Source organism: Pleurodeles waltl, chromosome 7 (genome assembly GCF_031143425.1).
Source record: "Pleurodeles waltl isolate 20211129_DDA chromosome 7, aPleWal1.hap1.20221129, whole genome shotgun sequence".
NCBI lineage: Eukaryota > Metazoa > Chordata > Amphibia > Caudata > Salamandridae > Pleurodeles > Pleurodeles waltl.
The window spans coordinates 612,303,175-612,326,367 of record NC_090446.1 but is presented as its reverse complement, the minus strand read 5'-3'; the positions used below and the strand labels follow the sequence as shown (position 1 = coordinate 612,326,367).

Genomic DNA, 23,193 nt, shown 5'->3' with positions numbered 1-23,193 from the left:
CCCAAATTGATTACTTTTTGCGAGATACACGGTTGAGGGAAGCTGTGGAGGAGGTAGTATATTTGCCGTCTCACTTATCCGACCATGCAGCGGTATCGTTAGATATTATTTTTTCGCAGAGGACAACCAGTAATAGATGGACTATTGACCGCTCATTACTATTTGTTGAGGAAGTTGTATTGCAATTATGTAAGGAATCAGAGGTATTTTTTAGTGTTAATGTAGGGTCTGCTTTGCCATCAGTGGTGTGGGACACATTCAAGGCAGTTGTAAGGGGGAGGATAATGAGCATTTCATATTATAATCATAAGTTGTTCAGGAATGAAATAAAATCCCTAGAACAGGAAATGTTAAAGAAAAAGGTTGAGTTGGTGGGGATGGGGGAAACAGGTGAGATTGAGGCTTTGAGGGCTAGTTTGGATGGACTGAGACAAAAGTTGGAAAATTTATTACAAGGTAGAATTATAAAAAGATGGGAGGCAAGTAAATTGGCTCATCTTGAGTATGGTGAAAATGCGGGAACGCTATTAGCTTGGAAGAGTAAATCAGACCAAGTTAGGAATTATATTAAGGAAATTGAAGTAGATCAGTCAGAGGAAAGAGCGACAAACAGTAGTGTCATTGAGTTGGTTTTTCAGAACTTTTTTGCCCAACTCTATACAGAGGAGTTAGACGTGGGAGAGGATATGGTTGAGGATTGGTTGGGGCCCGATATACTTCCCGGTATTTTACAGCAGGAGCAGGAAGCATTGAACGCTTCAATAACAGAAGAAATCAGGAGAGTTCTGAATAGGAGTAAGGGTGGGAAGGCCCCATGCCCGGATGGTATTCTAGTGGAATTATATAAGGCATTAGGGGACACGATTATCCCAGCTCTAACCGAATTGTTTGGTGGGATTCTTGAGAATGAAATTAGTATACTAGCTTCATGGAATGAGGCTATCATAACATTCATTCTGAAACCAGATAAAAATCTTGTAAAATGTGCTTCGTATAGGCCTATATCGCTGTTGAATAGTGACTATAAATTATTTGCTAAAATACTAGCTGATAGGCTGAATAAGGTAGTGAATAATCTAGTTCATCCTGATCAGAAAGGTTTTTCTAGAGGAAGATATTTGTATGAGTTGACTTTTGATTTGATTGGGACGATAGACTTGGCTACTTCTTTTGGGTCCCCTTTGGCAATTATTATCATGGATGCAATGAAAGCTTTCAATCAGGTAAATTGGAGTTATTTAAAATAAATTTTAAGGTGGGCTAACTTGGGGGTCAAGTTCTGTAGGGTCATTGATCAGATTTATAAAGCTCCTTCGGCTAAGGTTCTGGTGAATGGGAACCTTACAGGGTCTATTGCAATTACCAGAGGTACTAGACAGGGTTGCCCATTGTCTCCTGTGCTGTTTAACTTGTATATTGAGCCATTAGCCAGGAAGATCAGGCAGAATACGTTTATCCCTCCTTTTAGTTGTAAAGGTTAGGAAAAAAAGGTATCTTTATATGCGGATGATCTCCTTGTATATACCAATGACTTATCGACAGCCCTTCCCACAGTTATAGAACTGGCTGAGCAATTTGGAAGTATATCAGGATATCGGCTCAATGTGGAGAAAACTGAAACTATGTCTTGGAACATGGAGGCAGGCTCTACATTGGGTAAAAAGGAAGTAAGGTATTTAGGTATATTGGTGACTCATGATCTTAAGCACTTAGTAGAAAGGAACCAATGAAAATTGTTAGCGGAGTGTAAAGGTATATTGCAGAGATGGGCACACCTCCCACTGACTATACTTATGAAAGTCAACTTGGTTAAAATGTTTATCTTGCCTAAGTGGAATTTCTTGTTTTCAGCTATTCCCCTTCTGATGCATAAAGGATATCTGGACAAAATGCAGCAGGCGATAAATGTTTTTATTTGGAGGTCAAAGGGGCCTAGGATATCCTGGAAAAAATTACCTAGAAGAAGGGAAAAGGGAGGTCTGCCATTGCCAGATTTGACATATTATGCTTGGGCCTTTTTACTTAAGAATTCAAGGATGTTACTCTTATGTCCAGGCACCACAGCAATTGGTCTTATGTATTAGGCTATGGTTTCAACTGTTAAAGGGGCCTCAAGACATTTTTTACTTAAATTTGGAGATCCCAAGTTCTTCAAAAAGGTTAAGTTGAAAATATTGCAAGGGCTTGCGAAGTGCTGGTATCAGTTAAAGCTACCTCCTATAGTTATAATGCGCCCATTTGGGATTCTCTGTGCACTCCAGACTGCTTTAAAGATGTTTTAGCATTACCACTTAAAAAGGGTGGGTGGAAATTTGGGGGGGCTCTTTTTCATGAAGGAATCTTGCTTCCATGGGAAGAGTTGATGGAGAAAACAGGTGGATCCCTGTCTAGATTGAAGTTCCTGCAGATAAAGGAATGGGCACGGGGGTTAAGGGGTGTCTGGGCACAGTTAACGCATTGGAAGATTCTCTCCCGTTGTTCTCTTCTACTTCAAGAAAGCTTGCGGTTTGGTACTGGGAAATTGCGGAAGCACTAGATGGGGATTTTAAATTGCCTATAGATCTCTGGGGCAATTTTATGCCTAGGGAAAAAGTCTGTAGCTGGTGGAAGAAGTCTGTGTTGATTCTGTACGATGTAGTCAAACCAGCTTCATTAAGGAAAAATCACCTCTATACTATACATAGAGCCTATATCTCACCGGATAAATTGTCCAAAATTAAAAAAGGAGAGGTGATTAAATGTTTAAAGTGTGGCTTTGAAGGAGCAACAGATGTCCATATGTTTTGGGAGTGCCCTGATATGTATTTAGTTTGGGAGGAAGTATGCAACACTGTTTCGGTCATATTTGGTGGTGAAATTACAGCATCTCTTCCTTTTATAATATTTGGGCAGCCACAGGAGGTGGAAGTAATGAGCAGAATAGGAAGCAATGGAAGGCTTACATTTTTGTTTCATGTAATCTTGTTGGGCAAAATGGAAATTTGTAAAAAATGGATGGTTGGTTCCCCTCCGACACACTTGAAGTGGCTCAACGCGGTTTTCCAAACTTCGGATCTGGACTTGAACTTACGAAGTACTAGGAGGACAAGGGCGGACTTTTGGGCTCTTTTATTAAACTGGAGAGAATCTATTTTCATTTTTCTTTGTGGAAGTGTTGGCAGTATGTATATAATGATGAGCTTTTGTTTTTGAGATGTCTAATGATGTCCAATGACTATACGCCTTTCTCCAGGATCTCCTGTCCGATAGAGGCTCTGTTCCTCTCTGGTGGAAGATTGTATGGGAGCTAAACGGTGTCCCCTGGCTTGGGCCTTTCTCTTACTGAGAGGATGAAGACGGTGTATCGGAAAAGAGTTGGTTCAGAGACGGGGGGAATGAGGACAAAAAAAAAAGACAAAAAAACAATAACTAAATTAAGTAATTCATTATAAAGTCATCAAATTTGTTAGGTACAATTTTATCCCTTTGAAGGAGTTCCTCATTTTGACGTTCCTCATTTTTGTCTAGAACTGCATTTTCATCATCAATTAAAAATGGAAGTGTCATGAGCAGAAGTATAGCCCATTCTGGTATCCACACTCTTCAAAAAGGCACTTTAGACATCAGAATTGAGATCTTCACACTTACGCGAGTTTATATCTTTTTATTAAGTTTGGAAGTAATTATGAAACAGTACAAAGCATCTCACCTGCAACCACTGGCTGGTGAGGAACTATAGGAAGAAAGGATAGCATTGAGAAGGAGACAGAAGAGAGAAGGTTGGGTACCTATACCGCTGAGGAGGTGACTGAAGCGATGAAGCTATGGTGTAGAGCATGATGTTGAGCAAGCCGAGGACCCCTGGATTATGACTGCTGCGAGGCTGCAATTGAGTCTGTGGGTGTGAGACAGAGAGTCTGTAAATAAGCAGAGCATGTGAGTTCTATGAGTTCTTGCGAGAGGTATTGTAAACATGGCCCCCATGTTTTATCAAATGTTGGCAATTTTTGTTTGACCGTGGCTGTCAGATTCTCCATACCTACTAGGTCCCAAAGTCTATATAGCCAACCTAAGTGTGTGGGTCTGATGTCAGTGCCCCGCCGCATTAACAAAAACTGTTTAGCAGTGCCTACGGCCAATGTGATTACTTGTCCCCGTAAAGATTTCAAGGGGTAGTTTAGGACATCCGGAAGGCCTAAAAGGATATAGCTCAGAAACCTAGGGATGTTATACATTGTGTCAATGGTGTCCAAGACTTCAGACCAATAGCAGTGGAGTTTCGGGCATCTCCAGAGGAGGTGTGTCAAAGTTCCCTCCTGACTGCAGCTCCACCAGCGGAGGGTATCTCCATCCCTCCTCCACTGGGCAACCTGTGCCGGTGTATAGTACGAATAGTGTACCGGCTTAAGAAGGGTCTCTTTGCCCGAGGTGCTGCGTGCTGTTGAATTAGCCTGTTTGAGGATTGTGGCCCACTCCTTAGGTGTGAAGGAGTACTCGCACTCCCTCTCCCAGCGCCGTTGTGCGGAGGATACCGGTGCAGCCTGAGTAGTGTTATGAAAGGTATATATATCAGTGAGTAGGTGTTTATTAGAACCCCTACTCAGGAGCCATTTTTCAAAGGGGGGTAGCTAGTGGCTAGCATGTGGCCAAATGGAAGGCTGAGTGGCCCACTGGAAGATGGCCAGATGTTGCCACTGGGCGCCTTCGGGAATACCATATTGTTGTCAGAGCTGTGCAAAGGTTAGAAGGCCACACCTCATATCTGGATCACCTATAAGCAGGGGGAAAATCTGGATTACCTATGATCAGAGAGAGAAGGGAGATTAAGGTGGAAAGATTTCTGCCCGTCTGTACCTTGTCCCAGACTCCCATTGTGGCTCTTGAAACTGGGGAAATGTAAACTCCTGGTGTCTATGGTGTTTAGGTAGCCAGGGTATCTTCCAGATGTGTTTGCCTGCAACAGCTTGGTCAAAGAAGCACCAGTGTTTTTCCATGAAGGGTCTGGTCCACTCTACAAGATACTGCAGTTCAGCAGCCTGGTAGTAATGCTCAAGGTGAGGGATCCCCAAAGCTCCCGCCCCTGGGGGCAAGTAAGTTTGTTTCCTGACCATGCATGCTTTTTTTCTTCCCAAATGTAATCTGTTGCAATTTTGTCAGTACTTGTGGAGGTGGGGAAAGGGTAACGCCTGCATGACATATCGTATTTTAGGCAGCAATGTCATCTTAACTGCTGCAATGTGGCCTAGCCAGGACAGTGCATAGGCCTCCCAGAAATGAAGGTCTGCACACATGTTTGACAGCAAAGCACCATAGTTAGATACTGTGGTTTGAACCATAGTGGAATGTATGCGGAGTCCCAAATACACCGCACCCTGCGCAGTCCAGGAGAAGGGAAAGCTGCATTGTAGAAGACTTTGAACAGCCACTGGAACCGTCAAGTTTAGGATCTGAGATTTTTGTATGTTCACCTTAACCCCAGAGGACCTTCCAAAAGATGCCAACTCCTCCACCTGTGGGGGCAACGACTGAAGAGGATGCGTCAAGGCCACCTTGACATCGTCTGCATAGAGAGCTGACTTGTGTTCTCTTCCCCCCATATGGATGCCGGTTATTGTGGAGTTTCAACGGATGCATTTGGCGAAGGGCTCTATATACAGTGCAAAAAGTAGTGGGGATAATGGGCAACCTTGTCTGGTGCCCCGAGCAATCTGAAAGGGAGAGGATGTTAGCCCAATCACCTGAACCACCGCCTTAGGATCATTGTAGCTGCACTGTACCCAGCTGATGAACCACTGATTAACCGCTTGCCGAAGCCCACCTTCCAAAGCACTGCAAACAAATATGGCCAATGCACCCGGTCAAATGCCTTCTCAGCGTCAACTGATAACAGCAGAGCCGGTATCCAGGAGCATTGAGTCATAGCCAGCAAATGTCATATGCGTTTCCTATTATCATTGCAGTTGTGCTCAGAGATAAACCTGGCTTGATCTGGGTTGATAAGGCCTTGCTTGTAGGGGGCTAGTCGGCTCTCCATGATAGAGGTAAATATCTTGGCGTTCACATTTAGTACTGAGATCGGTCGGTAGGAGGAGCACTGCAGTGGATCTTTCCCTGATTTGGACAGTACTGTGATAGTGGTGAGTTTCATAGTATCTGTAAGGGTGCTCGTGGTGCTGAAGGAGTTACATGGGTGAGTGAGTATAGTGGCCAGTTGTTTGGCAAATAGTTTATAAAATTCTGAGGTGTAACCATCATGCCCGGGTGCCTTACCAGGTTGCAAATGGGATATCGCAGCCCTCCCTTCTTCTTCCATGAGATCCTGGTCCAAACACAGAGCGTCTGATGGAGGAAGGTGGTCCAGCGGAGTGTGCGCTAGGTATAGCAATAAGTTTCCCTCTGTTAAGTGGTCAGTGGCGTAGAGCTGTATGAAGAATTGCACAAAGGAGTGACCAATTTCTCATCCTGATCCACGTGTGCACCCTGGAGTCCCTCAAGCACCGCTATCTGTTGTTGGATGGCTTGGGACCGTAAGTGGTGTGCTAGAAGTCATCCAGCTTTTTTATTCCCTACATACATTTTTTGTTTGGTGCGCACGAGGGCGTATGCCACTCTGTCCATGTCCTGTGCCCAAAGTTGTTTGCGTGCTGTATTTAATTGTCAGCGTATCTTATGAGACCCTGTCCATTTGTGGTCTATTTCTAGTTCTTTTACCTGTCCCTTAAACAAAGCTCTTTTACCTCTTCGGTCTCTATTAAGGCATGTCGCCAGAGCTATCAGGTGGCCGCGAAGGACCGCTTTCAGTGCGTTCCAGAGCATTGCAATGGATGTGTCTGGGAGGTCGTTGTATCCCAAAAATTCAGTAATGGTGCCCAATAACTCTGTGACATGTGCTGTGCTAGTCAGGAGTCTATGATTAAGACGCCAAGTCATCAACATATAAAATGAAGTGATGGTTGTGATTGAAAAGAAACAGTGGTGAAACATTTACAACAGAAGCTTTAGGTTTCTCAAAAGGTGGTTGATACCTTCTTAACAAATTAAAATGTACTCCTTTCTTGAGGAACCTTCTAAGTGGTAAGGCAGTTACTGCACATTTGGCAACAAATCTGGAATAAAATGAATGTAACCCAAAGTAAGATGTTAATTGATATTCATCTGTGGGCTCGGCCTGGTCTCAATGGCATGAAGAAAACTCTGTTTAGGAAAAAATCCTTTTCCTGAAATAACATGCCTGAAATACTCAACGCCTTGAGGAAAGAACTTGCATGTATCCATTGTACTGATATCCCTTTGTCTTGTAAAATCTTAACACTTCAGATGGTCTGAGGTTGTGCAATTCAGATGTGCCTGCATATGCTAAAATGTGATCTTGAAAAGTGATACAGCCTTCAAGACCATTAAACAGCATAAACATGAGCTTCTGAAATACCAGTGTGGCCGAAGTTCAATCCAAAGGCACTGTAATATATCTATAAACCCCATCAGGAATAATTAGTGTAGTTAAGGGTCTGCATCTAATTCTATTTGACAACATTAAGATTTACGGTCAATGGATGTAAAACATTTTTCGCCGTCAAACTGCACAAGCAATGTTTTAATTTTAGAAAGGGGATGCCATTATGGAAAAGGCTTTATTATGGTAATGGCCCTCAAATGAAGGAGGATGTTAACAGATCAAGGAGCAGCATCCAACTGACCAAGGTAAGTAAAGCAAAACAATTCTAGAACAGAAACTCATGGAATATAGTCTTGTACTACCCATGATATAAAATGCTACTGGAATAATAAAAAACCACAAGTGGAAACCACAAAATATTGATACTATATAGCACTCATTATTAGATAGTCAGACTAATTTTTCATCATCAGATTTTGATTGAGAATAAGTGAGAGAAAGGTAGAAGAGAGTGAAAGAAGAATGAGGAGAAATATAAGAAATCAGTGACAAGGGGAGAAAGCATGGATGCAGAACCTGCAAGAGGGAGATAGGGAGGATGGAACTTTAGTGTGGTAGAAGAACAGGTCTTATGGTGAAATCAAGGTCATGCGGAATTGGTATTCAGTTGCCCCTGAATTCTGCAGTGTTTGCAATGGTCTCCTTTATAGAACTTTGGGCCCTTGAGCTTTTCATTTGTTTTACCAACTGTGATGGAATGTTGGATTATAACACACCAGGATAGCACAGAGGCTTATGCAGTGTCAAAATGAATTACAACATTAGCCCACCCAAAGTCCATTGTTGGGGAGTGAGATGAATAATTAGCAAAAGGACTGGTCTCTGTATCTTCTGATATAGCCTGGTCCCTCACTATTTTCTGACGTCACAGAAAGGTTCTGGTCATTTAACTGGAATTCTTTCAGACTGGATGACCCTAAGTGCATATCACAAGGAATGTCAGTTGACAGTCCATCATGAAAACCAGTAGTTGTTACTCTGACTGATCATCAGAACTCTACTTAACTGTAGAACTTTGGAATTACAATCGAGATCTGAAGGGCTACTGGCTTGCTTTGGGTTTGTAAGCTGAGACGATTCTGCTGTACGAGTGGAGCACTTTCACTTAGGGATTGATTCAGATATACTACCAATGCCTTAACTAGTGGAGTCAGTTCCCAGGCTCAGAAGAAGGCCTCTATGGAACATCTTAGATAGTGGGGGTGTATTGCACCTCCACTTCCATTGTGGGGCTAGGGGATGTGGACGCCATCTTCAGATCTGTCTTCAGACTCTAGATGGCATGTTTTTAGGTGCAGTAGGACCTTACTCTAGTTCTTGACCTTGAAGACCTTGCTTTTCTAGTAGTCTCATGAGGCTCTAGGTGTGGCTAAACTCACACCTACTCCAAAACAGGATGAATTCCCAGGTGATAGTGAATTTTAAAAATCAGCATAGCATAATATCTAAAAGTGATAATTCAGTAAACAAAGAAATGCCCATTAATGCCTAATCTCTCTTCCTGACGTGATGCACTGGGCACATTCTGACCCTCTAACTGAGAGCTGCACAAGTTGTTTTGTGCAAAATTATCCATAACTTTTTGCCGATATGCCAAGTAGCTTTTTTTTTTGCAAAGGTATACCAATACAAAAAATAAGATCAAGACACTGGATTGACAACAAAATGTCTCGTTTGAGAAGGAAAGTGTCCTTCAGCAAGACATTTTCTAGTCAAACCAGTATCCTGCATGCAAATATCACACAAAATGTTGCTTTGTACAAAATGGCAAATATCTCATACATCTTGATTACATGAGATTACATGGTATAGTGAAAATGTTGTTCTGGATAGCTTGCGTCTTGTCCATCCAGAACCTTTTAAGGTTAGTAACTACCATAGAGCAGTTTAGCATGACGGCTTCAAATATTTAAGAGCCACGTTGTGGAGGGTTAACAAATATGTTGTGGAGTACGTTCCCTGTAATACTGGCCCTAATCATTGAAGATGTAGGTTGGGTTGACAGAAAGGGTGGTGTATTGGTGATGGTCTATTTATTTACAAGCTGGAACTCCAACATATTTCTCCATGGCTTGTGCAGGAATTCCTTTTCTTCACCCTCCTCTTTCACCCTTTGCAGATTGTGGCTAACGATTCCAGGAGGGAACTCAACTGCTGCTCTTACGCCAACGTGACCATTCATATCCGTGACATCAACGATCATAGTCCCATTTTTGCAGACACAGGCTACAAGCTCAGTGTGAAGGAAAACAGCCCTAACGGAACCCTTGTGGGCACAGTCACGGTATGTCCCACCTTAGTGTGACTGCAAAACATATGATAGACTATGCGTATTTGAGAACAGCAGGCCCCCTATCGATACAGGGGTCAGTCTTTAAATGAAAGAGTGCCTGGGGCAGTCGGTCTGTGTATAAGGGTGGTGTAATCACGGTGAAGGAAGATAAAGGATGACAGATATTTTCTGGTAGAATTTCACCCACAATATCAAGATTTAAATATTGTCCTGTCAGAATACTGTGACCAAAATATTGACTAGTTTAATTTGGTGAAGGTAGATAAAGATTAGCTATATTTATCTCCACAACTATGTATCTTGAAGACATATATGTCTATTGTGACAAATATATCAACTCCCATAAAATTGTGAATGTAAGGAAATATATACTTAGCACTGCATATATTTACCCTGGCAACCTATACAGTTTGAAGGTGCACGGATGTGGAGTTAAGAATTATAAACCTATACTTACCAATAAACCTTTACAATATTTTGGTAGTTGATATTTTGGTCATGATATGCTGGCAGCCTGATGTTGCCATTTCATGCTGTGACAAACATCTACATCCATGTAGGTGGATTGTGGCATGGCTGAAGAAGGAGAAATAGTAGTAGGTGGAAATGTTGGCCTAGTTGCAGTACGTCATGGGTACGGGGAGTCCTACCATAGGTAATATCTGAGATCCAGTGCAGTGTGACAGTCTGAGGAAGTACCTTGGGAGGCTGATCTGTGTTGGTGTAGTCTGGTCATGGGTAGCGTATGGCCATACTAGGTAGGATGTGGATACAACTTTAATATAGTGAGGCAGATCTGTATTGGTGCATTGTGGCTATGAGTGATGTAGGGCCTTAGGAGGCAGTATGTGGGTACAACTTCAATGTAGTGTAGCGGTGTGTGAGAAGTGAGACAGTGTGAATGCAGTCTAGGGACAGGGACATTGTGGCACTGCATGGAAAGAGTGCCCAGGAAGACACATCTGCTTATGTAGACATTGTGCCCCTATGTGGGAGATGATCTAGGTTGGCAATCTCTGGATAGCAGTCAGTATGATGTGAGTAGAGGCGCGGTGTGACAATAGGCAGCAGTTATGCCTGACAAGCTGTACTTTGCAGTTAAGTGAAGCCGTATGTAGGAATGAAGATCTTTACTGGTCTAATCTGAATATTTTTGGTAGCTATGAAATGCTTTCTTTCTTATGCTACTTGATATTTATTGAGTTACCAATTCCCTCACGTACGCGAGACAAACTGCCTCTGACCCAGCTGTAGATGAGAGAAGCTATTTCATGGGCTACAATGCACGGGGTAAGTTAAATTGTTGCCAGATGTGGATGAGTTGTTTTTTGCTTTGTGGCAACTGTCTGTCCCTGGGATGGTTCTAATGAAGCTACACACAGCTGTCAAATTTCCTAGGTTCACAAGTGAGAATCTAAACTGGACCAGGGCTTTGCTTTTATTTATGGGATTGATAGTCCTGCTTTTATAATGAGAGAAACAGGACTACGAGTCTAGAAATAAAGCAAAAAGCTGGCCTGGATGAGCTTCACCGAGCTCTGTGATATATGTTCCAAAAATAGTGTTCTCGTAGAACTAAACATTATTTTATACCTTAAAGAACCATGTTTTAATTTCTTTGTAGGCAACAGATCCAGACTCCGGCATATTCGGACAAATCACCTATTGGCTTTTGCCGGAATCCATGTATGTATTACTAGTGGCGAAAGAGGATCTATTTTGAGTTGAGTTCATAAATCTGATTACAAAATGACATCTCTTGAGATCCCTACTTGAAGATTGTATGAAATGTGCAATTCAGTTTGCAGAGCATGCTGTATAATTCATTAACTGAGTGCTCTTAAATATTTTAGAAGCGCGTTCCTCATCAAGTGTGTCCACAAGTTCATTGGCGCATTCAGTAATTTGTAGATCAAAATCTAAAAACACTTTAAAATAAGCATTTGTAATGCAATCAGTCTCGCATTTGTGAGAGTCACAGCTATTGGCATTGTAAATGCATAATTGGACTTTTCTTGCCACATAAATTGGACAACCCTGCCTCAGAATTTGGTCCTTTCCTGCCACATAATTCCAGTGTCCCTGCATATAACTAAAGCACTTCCATTTACCTTCTTTCTTCATCTGCAGCAAAAAAAGGAAATGTTGCCATTTAGCTTCCTAATTTAAATCTGCTATGCTAATTACAATAGAATGCCACTTTCAGCGCCCCACCATCAGACTTGCTGGCTAACACAGTTCCCCAAAAAGAAGACACGAGACAGCCACGGAGAAGTAATTAGAGAAATAAACTAGAAGATAAAGGATAAAGGTGTATGCGTAAAAGGAAAGGGTTGAGGGAATTAATTAAACTGGAGAAAGCTTTTCCACCATTTAAAAGAGAAAGTTATTGACATTATATTGCTTGTTGAAACATTCAGCGTTACTGTGTATCCTGCACTGAATTAAAGAAAAACAGATGTTCCATTACTCAAATTGCTAAAATACATATATTCGTTTTCTTTATTCAGACAGTTAACACTTAGAGTTTAAGAGCAGAATATCAAACAGAGTTATTCTAGGACATCTGTCTCATGCTGTTCACATGTCCCTGCGATTGACCTACTATGTCTTTCTAACACACACCAACAGTAGGATAGTGCAAGCTTTCTTAACCATGGACTATGTTTGGTTGAAAGATATTCTCCAGATATACGAGCAGGAATTACGTACTCAGCACTGTTTTTCTTCAATGTTTATAATGTCTACCAACATGTGAAAGGGGTTTAGTTTTCAGCATATTTCAGCACCAGCAGGCAAATGGCTGCCTTACAGACCTTAACGACAGTCATTCTATAGTAGGCACATGCGTTCTCTGACGTGCTGTCAGTAACGTATATGGAAGTTAAATTGTGTTTTTGCGTACTGTCATTTTCTCTGCATGAGTCTGCATACATGTGCACTATAGTTTCCATGGGAAAGGTTTTAAGATATATGGGTGTGCTGGAAAAACATGGGAGGAATCTGCCGCAACGGCATTTGGATCTCTGCGGAGTAAAAAATGTCCTAAATAGAGAGAACGTAAACATTGCACTCTTAAAAGGAATGCCTTCACCTGCCTAGGAATCCAGTAATTTCCCTCTTTTACCGTGCGTGTTCTGCTTCCATTTTGAGATGAATAGTTGAGACTCGCAGAAGAGAGAGTCATTGTTTTAATGACAGTTCCTCTGAAAAGAAAAAAAATAACAGGTAAGCAATGTGGCCTAACATGCAGAGCTGCCAGCGTTGGGACCGGGGGACCGGGTTCGAGTCTGGTGTTGGCGTTGGCTCTGTTTAGAAAAAAAAAAAAAAAAAAAAAGCCAATCTCAAAATAAACTTGTAACAAATTAAATAAACAATGGCAATCAACAGGCAGCTAGGTAGTGTGGGCCTGTGAAGCACATTAAAACTGAATGAAGTGCCTGTCATGTAGCAACACAGGAAAGTATTAACAAGGGTGGGTAGGGTTGTGGGGCAAGGTCACCAATAAACACAACATGAAGCCAAGGCAAAAGAAACAACATACAGCCACGCAGGTTGAGGCCGAAGTTAAAAAGTATGCACCACATTAAGCTATGTGGCCAGTTGTGCAATCATCCATATAACAGGGTCAGACTGGAAGATGGTAACAAAGCTGGACAAACATAAAACATTTTCCTATGAAATTAAGGGAATTCTGAAAGGTAGGCCAAGGAAACAATGAAAGTGATGGGAATGAGATGGGTGTGGTTAAAGCCCACAAAAGTAGATTACAACATGTTGAAGACAGCACTTGTGTACTGCCTAGCTCAACCTAAAAATGACACATAGGTTCAAAATGTGTGGAACAATTTGAAAAATAATGCAATCTCTTATTGGGAAAATTGGCTTTTTACAAGAAACATTCTAGCAGGTGGGTTTTACATTTAAAAATATATGGAACTGTCCAAAAGAAGTGAATTAAAAATTCAAAAATGTTTGTGAAGCAGTATGTAAGCTTTGTTCTGCTTTGGGGATATTTTGGCCCGGGGGTAGAGAGGCAGAATGTGGTTGTTGTGCCCCGACGCAATACAGTCTATTGAAAATATTCATTTTTCCAAAGATTTGGTTGTAGTAAATAAATCTAGGTCAATATCATGGATGTGCACATGTAAGTCCATATCATCAAGGTGGGCATGCATATGGAAGCAGAAATCTACGTTTCTTAACTGCAGATCTACTTTGCCAATATGTGGGTTGATGATTGATGATATTGTGGAGTCACTGTAAGTACAAGTCGATATAAAAAACTAAATATTTTAGTAGAACACCTCAGATTTCTGAGGATGAAAAGATTTGTAGGTGATGAAGTGTAACTTCATCTGCCACATTCTGCTAAAGGAAGCTGGTCGTAATACTGAATTGAACAGTGGTCACACTTCCTCTTACATAGCCAGGGGAATTACATGTCAGATGTGAGGAGTAGCTTTGGAGATTTAGGCAACACAACTTGTGGCGCTTTGATACATACATCTGAGATGGGAACCATTGACTACACAAACCTTGTCAAATGTTGGTAAAGGAAGAAAGGTTGGATTTCGGCACTTGAAAGTAGGAAGTCTCAATCTGCTTGGAGTTATATGCATACCTGGACACTTGAGACTCCGTCATGAAACCTAATGCTTCAACAGAGGGAGCCATGGTGGGAAGAAGAAAGTTGGTGGATGAAATTTAACAATAATTGTAAGATGAAAAATCTTTGGGAGAGGAAAACAGAAATCCAATTTATTGAAGAAAGGTTCAGTAAATGAGAGTCCTTACATGGAGGCCAGGATGGGCGGAGGAGGGTCATCCTCCACGAATGACACAGTGAAATGTAGATGGGAGTCACTGGCATATAAGTAGGAGATCCCTCACCATAGTACACACATTCATACTAGCTTCATTGAAGAGCATGATTGCTGCTGCAGGGTTCAACACAACATGAGCAGCGGGAATGGCCAAGAGGTACCCACCAGATTATGTGATCACTGTCAGGTAGAAAGGAGGAGAACCTCTGTCGAGCAGAGATTTTTACTGGCATTCAGTGCTTTTGCAGCCAAAGGTTAAAACATTTTTCATTCAAACATGAAAATAAAATCAAAGGAAAGAGTTAAGAAGACAGTGCAAGGAGAAAAAGAAAGAAAAATAAGAAAGAGCAGGTGGCACAGAGTTCATAGGAACACATACGTGAAAAAGTCCTAGTAAAAAAGGAAGTTCATCTTGAAGAGCATCCTTTTAAATTCCTACACTACTCATTCATTTGCTTGTCGCAGTTTAAATATCCACCCGCACCTATATCATGGTCATAGTAGCAACTACCAAAACATTGTCAAGGTAAGTGTAGATTCACTATTAGCAACTACGCTTGATGATATTTTGGAGTCAATATATTGTCACAATATATCTGTAGATATTTCCAATGTGATATTGAGGTAGGGCACCAGTTGTGCACTTTATATCCTGTTTCGTTTCCAGCCTATGGTTATTTATTGATGCCTTTTTGGGAAATCCTTCTTTGCACATTTCACCATTAAAGCAAGGATTTAGGTCAATGGTATGTTGTTTGGGCTTGCTTTAGTTTAATAAGATGCATGTGGATTCTGTGTGTTATTTCTAAAAGTGGGGTGCCTGTCTGAGCTGTCTCTGAAAACTGTTCATTAAGCAGAAAAGAGGTATTATTTTTGTTTCTAAATTTGTTATGACCATTTTCTTCAACAGTGGTATCAGCCTTCTGTTAGGGTTTTCTTTAGAAGGGACAGATAGCTCCTTCCTTTCAAGGTGTTGTTGCTGCAATGTCATTCCGCCATTTTAGCCTGTTTTGTGTTTTTAAGGTTTCTATGATTTTAAGTGCACGTTTTCATATCTTTGCTACATTGAGGAAAAACGTGTGTCCTTTGAAATTAAAAATAAACAATTTGATTTTCTTAAGACTAAAGGTCTCAAGTAGATATTGGTGGGGACCATGTGAGCGCACCGGTTACCATCATCCTTTTGTGTTGCTAAAGTTGCCCTAAGTGGGAAGGGTATGCCGAGATGTGGGTCCCGTGCTCACTCTGCCACTGGATTCAAGCTAGCCTGGCTGATGAAGGATGATGCCCTGAAATCAGTCCCAGGATACCTGTTTCCAGTCCAGAGAGGACCTGGCCTGGCAGTTTGGGCTGGACCGTTCCCATGGAGAACAGGGTCAAGACTAATTTGCCTGTGGCTGAGTCCAAACGGGGGTGGCCTGGTGAGCAAAAGAATGATGGATTAAAAACAGATATGTCTTGGGGTGAGTGTTTGAAAAGTATCAGGACTCCGCCCATCATACTTTTGTGTTGCTGAAGTTGCCCTAAGTGGAAAGGGTATGCCCAGAGAAGGGTCCAGTGCTCACTGTGCCACTGGATTCAAGCTAGTCTGGCTGATGAAGGGTGATACCCTGAAACCAGTTATACGATGCTTGTTTCCAGTCCAGGGAGGATCTGGTTTGACAGTTTGGGGTGGAGTATTCCCATGGGGAACAGGGTCAAGACTGATTTGCATAGGGCAGGGTCCAACTGGGGTGGTTGTTGGGCAAAAACATTATGGATTAAACCAAGATCTTTGTGACTGGGGGTGAATGTTTGCATTGTTCAGCATTCCGTTCATCATCTGTTCTTTTTGCTTTTGGTACCTTTATGTCTTTGGTCCATCGGCCAGTGTGGCAGTGATGGACTGACAGAAGAGAAGAATGTATGAATGTTAAGTACGCACCTTAGTTTTTAGCCTCATTTGACATTCTTTTATTGTTCTGTGAATCAAACGTCCAACACAGGAGTTTTTGCTTCAGAATAACAAAAACACTATGACTGTAAGCCACAGGAAACTTCCTCCCTGTGTGCCACGCCTATTGATTGTTGTTCTTGCCTTGGACTGCCACACCACAAATGGCTTTCCTGGGCAGGGGAATCCAGTGACTGTCACTACAGCCACTGTGATTTGTACAATTTAAGCAAAGACGTATATCCCCTACATCAACAGGCAGTGACGAGGGGCTGTTCTAGTGATCAAAGGGTTAGGGTTGATCTGTTGGTGGAAAGAAGATCTCCCCACAAATGATGAGTGAGGTTTGGTCCACTTCATAATTTGATTAAACTATGCAAGTGTAGGGTTGCAAGGTTTTTCATTTGGTTCAAAGGCAGGCACTGCCGAATGTTAAGGTTTCTTAATACCAAGGCTGCCGAATTTTGATTACACCTCCTGCCACTTTCTTCTACCACCTGGCACTTCCTGTCTCTGTTTTTTATTCTTGCAGGTTCTTTTTCATTCCTGTTTTATCCTTTTATAACTGTTTTCCTATGTTTCTTTGTCTTCTTCCTTCTTTCTCATTTTTATTCCAGTCTTTCTCTTGCACTGTGTAATAAGGAAATATAACTCGTGATTCCCAAAAATGAGTGCATGTGCCAACCACCTGCTATCACCAGGACAAATTAAAGACTGGTTTGGTGGCCGTGTATATCAACAGCAGGAGCTTTATGCACAGGGGAAAACAATGAATTCATAATCCTTATCCTCAAATTAGGGATTCAATCGAATTTGTAATTAAGAAGGTGGGCCATGCGCTGAAATGAGGGCTCAGTGCTGATTGTTCCCCTGGAAAGAGGACATCATAACTGTTTTAAAAACTAATTAGGTCTGTGGAGTCCTGCGTGAGGTCTTTCAGGTGGTGCATTCTGCTTGTGGACACTAAACACCACGATCTGCTCAGTGCGACTTCGGCTTAGCTAGGGTACTGGAACTAACTATGCTCCTTGTGTCTACAGACGTGACACCTTCCAGGTGAATGCCAGGACTGGCCAGATAACGGTGAGAAATGGAAATCTTCTCAACAGGGAGACCCGTGGCGTATACTACGCCACTCTCCAGGCCCTTGATGGGATGAACCTAACAGGCACCACACTTCTGGAAATCACTGTGGAGGATGAGAATGATAACGCCCCAGTTGTGACAGGCTTCTACAATGCTTTTGTGAATGAGAACACAGGCAGCGTCAGACTTCAGATCCTGGTGAGCATGGCGCAATTACATTTTTTGAGTGCAATGTGAATGAGCTCACTGACAGTGCCTGCCTTTAGATTTGGGCGAGCAGTGTGCGAATGAGATCAGTGTAGTGCCAAGCTTCAGATCCAGACAGCACAATCTGAGTGAGCTCAGTGGCAGCGCTTGGTTTCCGATCCAGCCAACAGATTGTAGGTGAAACCACTGGCAGTGCCAGTCTCAAGATCTAGGTGAGAATGGTTCTGCAAGATCACTAGAGTGCCAAGCTGCGAACTCAGTGAGCACATTCTGAATGAGATAAATGGCAATAATACCCTTCCTATTGAGTGAGCTCTTTGTGAATGAGATTTCTGGTGCTGTCACCCTTACAATCAACATATGTTGTGAATGTATCACTAGCAGTCAATCATGACATGTGACTGACTTTACCACAGCATTACCATTTCGGAGTGCCTGGCATTCTGAGCTGTTACTGAGTGCCAGAGCTCTAATATGTCTTGAATTTATGTTCCATTTAGAAACCTCCCTGTCACTCTTAGGCCCATATTTATACTTTTTTAGCGCCGCATTTGCGTCATTTTTTGACGCATAAGCGGCGCAAAGTTACAAATTACAATTCTATTTTGTAAGTTTGGGCCGTTTTTGCATCAAAAGCGGCGTAAATGCGGCGCTAAAAAGTATAAATATGGGCCTTAGTCTGTTTGCTGCTGTGCATATCTGCACATTGTCATTTATCCAGCACCTCTTTCTATCTTGGAAGATGTTAGTGAGTGACTGAAGCATTTACACACCTAGTGAAGCTCACAACTGATACCTGATTATTGGCATGTAGAATTCCGTTGGCACATGCATTGTGTCCTCATTACAAAATGGAAACAGCAGCCCACTGCATATCCGACACTTTACATAACTCCTGACATTTGTGGATGTTTTAAATACTCCAGAAGCCTGGAATGACCTGCCCCTGCTTATTAGAGCCGCCTCCTCAGTTTTTCATTTCCACAAGAAACTGAAGACCTGGTCCTTTCCCTAGCCCTGGCTCAGCCCATACAGCTTCTGCTTTAGCACCAAGAGACCCTCCCACGTGAGTTGTGCACTATACAAATATACATAACATAATAAACATAAGATGTAGTGAAGAAGCTACTCCACCACTTGGATAGAAACCTCACTGCTTGTATCGCCTCATTTGCTTTATAACTGCCGACACAGGGGCAGATTAGATAAGAATTATGCCATTGTAGATTAGGTTTGTTATCCCCAGCTAGCCACCTTCTTGGGCCTCATCAGTGTGATTTTACATCAGAAGTCTTTTTGCCAGTCCAATCTGATGGGTGCTAAGGCACTCTCATTGGGTGTAGTCACTGGAGTCAACGTGCTGTCCACTATGTCTGGTGATAATCTGTATGTGGTACTCTATGTCTTCAGGCATATGATAATGACGAGCCGGGCACCAACAACAGCCGCCTTCAGTACAAGATTCTGAACAGCTCCTACAGTGAGAACTTCACTATTGGAATAGATTCTGGCCTGCTGACCAATACAGGCCCTCTGGACCGTGAGGCCATTGACGCTGCTCTCAATGGGAAGATCATCCTGACCGTGCAAGTCTATGACCTGGGACTGCCCCAGCAGGACACCTTTGTCAATGTCACCATCACAGTGGAGGTGAGTGCCACAGGCTGGTTACAACTTTTTGTGCATTTTGCAAGGTTAATTTCGCATTTAAGGAAAGGCCAACGATTTATCTGAAGTGTTTATTTACTGTTCTCTTTTTAAATATGTATTTTGTATTTCTTTCTATAAACAAACAGAAATAACAAACCGCCCACAATACAAGCAAGGAAATCACCGTATCATATTAGAGAAAAGTATGATATTATGAATAGAAAGCATTATAAGTCTAGTTAGTCTTCACATGTAGTCCATAAATTGCAGATCAAGGGCCAGATGTATCAAGAAGGCCTTTTGCGAGTCGGAAATAGTGATTTTTAAGAAATCGCTATTTCTGATTCGCAAAATGCAATGTATCACATTTGCAAATCGGTAATAGCGATTTCTTAAAAATCGCAAATGCTATTACCAAATCGCAAATTGCGATACCGGCCCCATTCGCACCTATGGGCCTGTAGGCCCATATTTGCCAATTTTTTGCATTTCCAAAATTGCGATTTCTTAACTGGAAATCGCACTTTTGGAAATGCAAAACCCCAGGGTGCTGGGGGCCTAAGGCCCCCTCTGCTGCACACCAAAAAGATTTTAGGACATGTAAGGTGCACGCATGCCAAAATGACATGTGTGCTTTACATGTACATTTTAACAATGCATTTTAAATGCATTTTTAAAATTTGCACATGGTTACCACCAAGTTCATCTTGGTGGTAAATAGCGATTCCTAAATGCCCAATTCGCATTAAGGAATTGCTTCTTACATGTGCTTTACAAATCACAAATAAGGAACCCTTATTTGCGATTTCTTATTTAGAGAGTCGCAATTTGCTACTCTCTAAACAGGGTCGCAATTTTAAGGAATCGCTATTTTAGCGATTCCTTAAAATTGCTTTCAGAATGCCTTTGATACATTCTGAAATGGCTTTTTGCATTCACAAACAGGCATTCGCACCGTTTGCAAATGCAAAAAGCTTTGATACATCTGGCCCCAAATGTTTAACATCTCACCTTCCCGGGCATATGTATTTTACAGTGAGTCAATATATTCGCTCCTAATGTTGAAACTATGTCACCAAACCTTCATTACTTGTAACACTCTCATCAAGCTTTATACATCACAAACGTGCAGGACCCATTATCGCTGTAAGCTCTCAGGCCCCTCATTGCCACTGTTTTCATCTGACTCTATCGCCTTACAGAGATAATTTGTTCATTTCTCCCCATTGTGCAATTTCATCAGCTTCTTTTTCATCAAACATAACCTCTTTCAATCTCCTCTCTTCAGCAAGCGCCAATTCAATCATGCCCCTCAGCCATGAGGTGTCAGTAGGAACAATCTTAGCCAGCACATTGCTATATGCCATTGTTCAAGGACCCACCCCAGCATTGCTTGTTTATATTACATTTTACTTTTCTGGGCTTTAGGAACCAGCCCCAACACATAATTCCACGCTGCGGTCTCTATATTAAAGTCACTCTTTTCAGGATCTTAATCACTTCCCCGAATACGTTTCTATGGGTCTGCAGTCCCAGATCATATGAAGAAACTCAGCATTATTATTACCACAATTAAGCTAGCAGATGATCTGTCCGCATAAATTCTGTGGATCCTCAGTGGGATGAGGTAGGTGCGATGCAATATATAAATCGCAACAACTTAAATCCAGCATTAATAGCTGTCAATGGAGCCAGCTCACTCACTGGTTGTCTCCCACTCCTTATCAACGAAAGGCTCCTGTAGATCGGTTTCACAGCACTGGTGCACTTTCAAAGGAAGTTTCACTTTATCTTGCTTAGGGGCTTTATATACCTTGGATATTAATTTCACCCAAGCATTTCCCTCAAGCTCAAGTGGCTCAGAGATGGGCATCTGAGGGAATTCTGTCCACATTTTCCTTGCCGTCTTTGTTAATTTAGCAAGTTGTAATGACTGTCCCTGTTCCACCCTAAAAATGTCTCTTTCTTCTTCAAATGTTATAAACCTGTCTCCCATAGTAAGGTCGTCCAGCATGAGGCACCTGCCCATTCTCCATTGAGACATTGACATGTCATGACGTATATTACGAAAAAAAGCTGCTGCCACCAAATCTGCAGCGATTTCAAGAATTGGAGTCATCTAAGTGCTGTCTTTATTGTTGTTTCCCAAGCTGCAGCAACTAATCCACTGATGACAGGAAGACTTATTAGTTCATTTACTTCATGTGTCACGTGCATTAGAGAAAGTGGAAGCGAGGCAGTTTATTATAGTGTCCATTAGGGAGATCTTTCTCCCAGTTGCAGTCATCTCTGCACCACCGCATGTTGAAGCTGGGAAGCTATACAATACAACTCTAAGTCGGGGAGCCCCAATTCCCCTTTACGTTTATCCTTTTTCATGTGTGCATTCTACTTCTTTTTCCTGCCCAATAAGGGAGTTTAGTAGTTAAATGTTGGTCTCGGTATGGATCACAGTGAATTTGTAAAGAATATAAGCATCATCGGAGGAAGACTAGATTGGCCAATGCAACCCTCCCCATTATGGACAAGGTTAATGTGTTTCGAATAACGTACTGAAGTTTCAAGTTCCTAACGCACTCTGGCCATGCTATATGTATATTGTCTTTTCTCGGTGTGTGCTATCTGCATTCCCAAATAGTAAAACATCAACATCTCCCAAGTCACTCCCATGTCGGGTAGGAGGTGTGTGGAGGGGACAATTTTGCAAATGTTACCAAAGGAGACATTTATTAAGTGTGCCTTAAATTGTAGGCCAGATATTCTACCGATTTTTGCAGTTCTCGTAATAACACATTTATTGCCGGATGGGCCATAAATATCAATGTGTCATAGGTGTACAGTGACAGAACACGGGTTGTATCTCTTACCATTATCCCCAGTCCCTCGTGACTGCACAAAGATGGAATGCAGGGGCTCCAACTTTAATGCAAACAGCAATGGTGATAGCAGACAAGACAGCCCCATGCTCCTTCCCAGAGTCCAGGGAACCTGCCATAGGGAATACCCAAGGGGAACCCAGTCGAGATCCAGGTGTACGTAAGTATCTGCAACTATGTCTCAGTGGGGATAATTTATAATCCAACTTAATAAGACCTCCACAAATTAGGTCTGCTTCCAAAACCACTCCAAACACACTTTGACCAGTCCTTGTAACCCCAGAGTGCACTACACCTTTAGTCTTGCACATGAAACGTTGGTCACAGTCAGCCCACATAAACCCCAAAACTACAGCATGCAGTTTTTTTCCAACATGCAGCATATTCTCGATGCTGGATGTGGAACAAGGGCCTGTCCTGTGCCTAGCACCCACTCCCCAATAGTGTGCTTTAATGACAATTTTCCCATGAACAATGAGGCTGGGACCAAGACCAGGGGCATATTCAAATAAAAAATAGGACATCTATGCTCAGATATTTACATTTACATCCGAGTTAAGATTTCCTTCTTTAGAATTCACAAAATCTTCTAGAAAATCACATAACATGGTGCACGTTTAATGCAATTTCCTTTAAAATAGCATATATAGTTTAAATCTATTGCCCCTGTATGGAGTTCTCCAGAGCTAAGAACTCACTACACAGTCAAGATTGTTTTGCTTCTTTTTTCTCCACAGGGATTTTTCCCCCACATAAATATTCCTTCCCAGATACCCTTACTAAATATTGGAGCAGGTCTTCCCTTCCCACCCTGGAAAGGGTACTTCGGCCGTTACTAAGATGAAGTAAATATGTGACCCTTTCATGGCTAGAAAAGGGAATAATAC

At 42.0% G+C, this 23,193-nt stretch overlaps 1 protein-coding gene across 3 annotated transcripts in view; it reads left to right on the top strand.

The window, feature by feature from the left end:
* The window catches only part of CDHR2 (cadherin related family member 2), a 497,387-nt gene that overhangs the window by 292,397 nt on the left and 181,797 nt on the right, over positions 1 to 23,193 (top strand). For all 3 annotated transcript variants that reach the window (XM_069244564.1, XM_069244565.1, XM_069244566.1), the window contains 4 exons: positions 9,555 to 9,719; positions 11,353 to 11,414; positions 17,528 to 17,771; positions 19,191 to 19,430. In XM_069244564.1, coding sequence (XP_069100665.1) covers positions 9,555 to 9,719; positions 11,353 to 11,414; positions 17,528 to 17,771; positions 19,191 to 19,430 — 711 coding nt within the window. The remainder of the gene's footprint in view (positions 1 to 9,554; positions 9,720 to 11,352; positions 11,415 to 17,527; positions 17,772 to 19,190; positions 19,431 to 23,193) is intronic.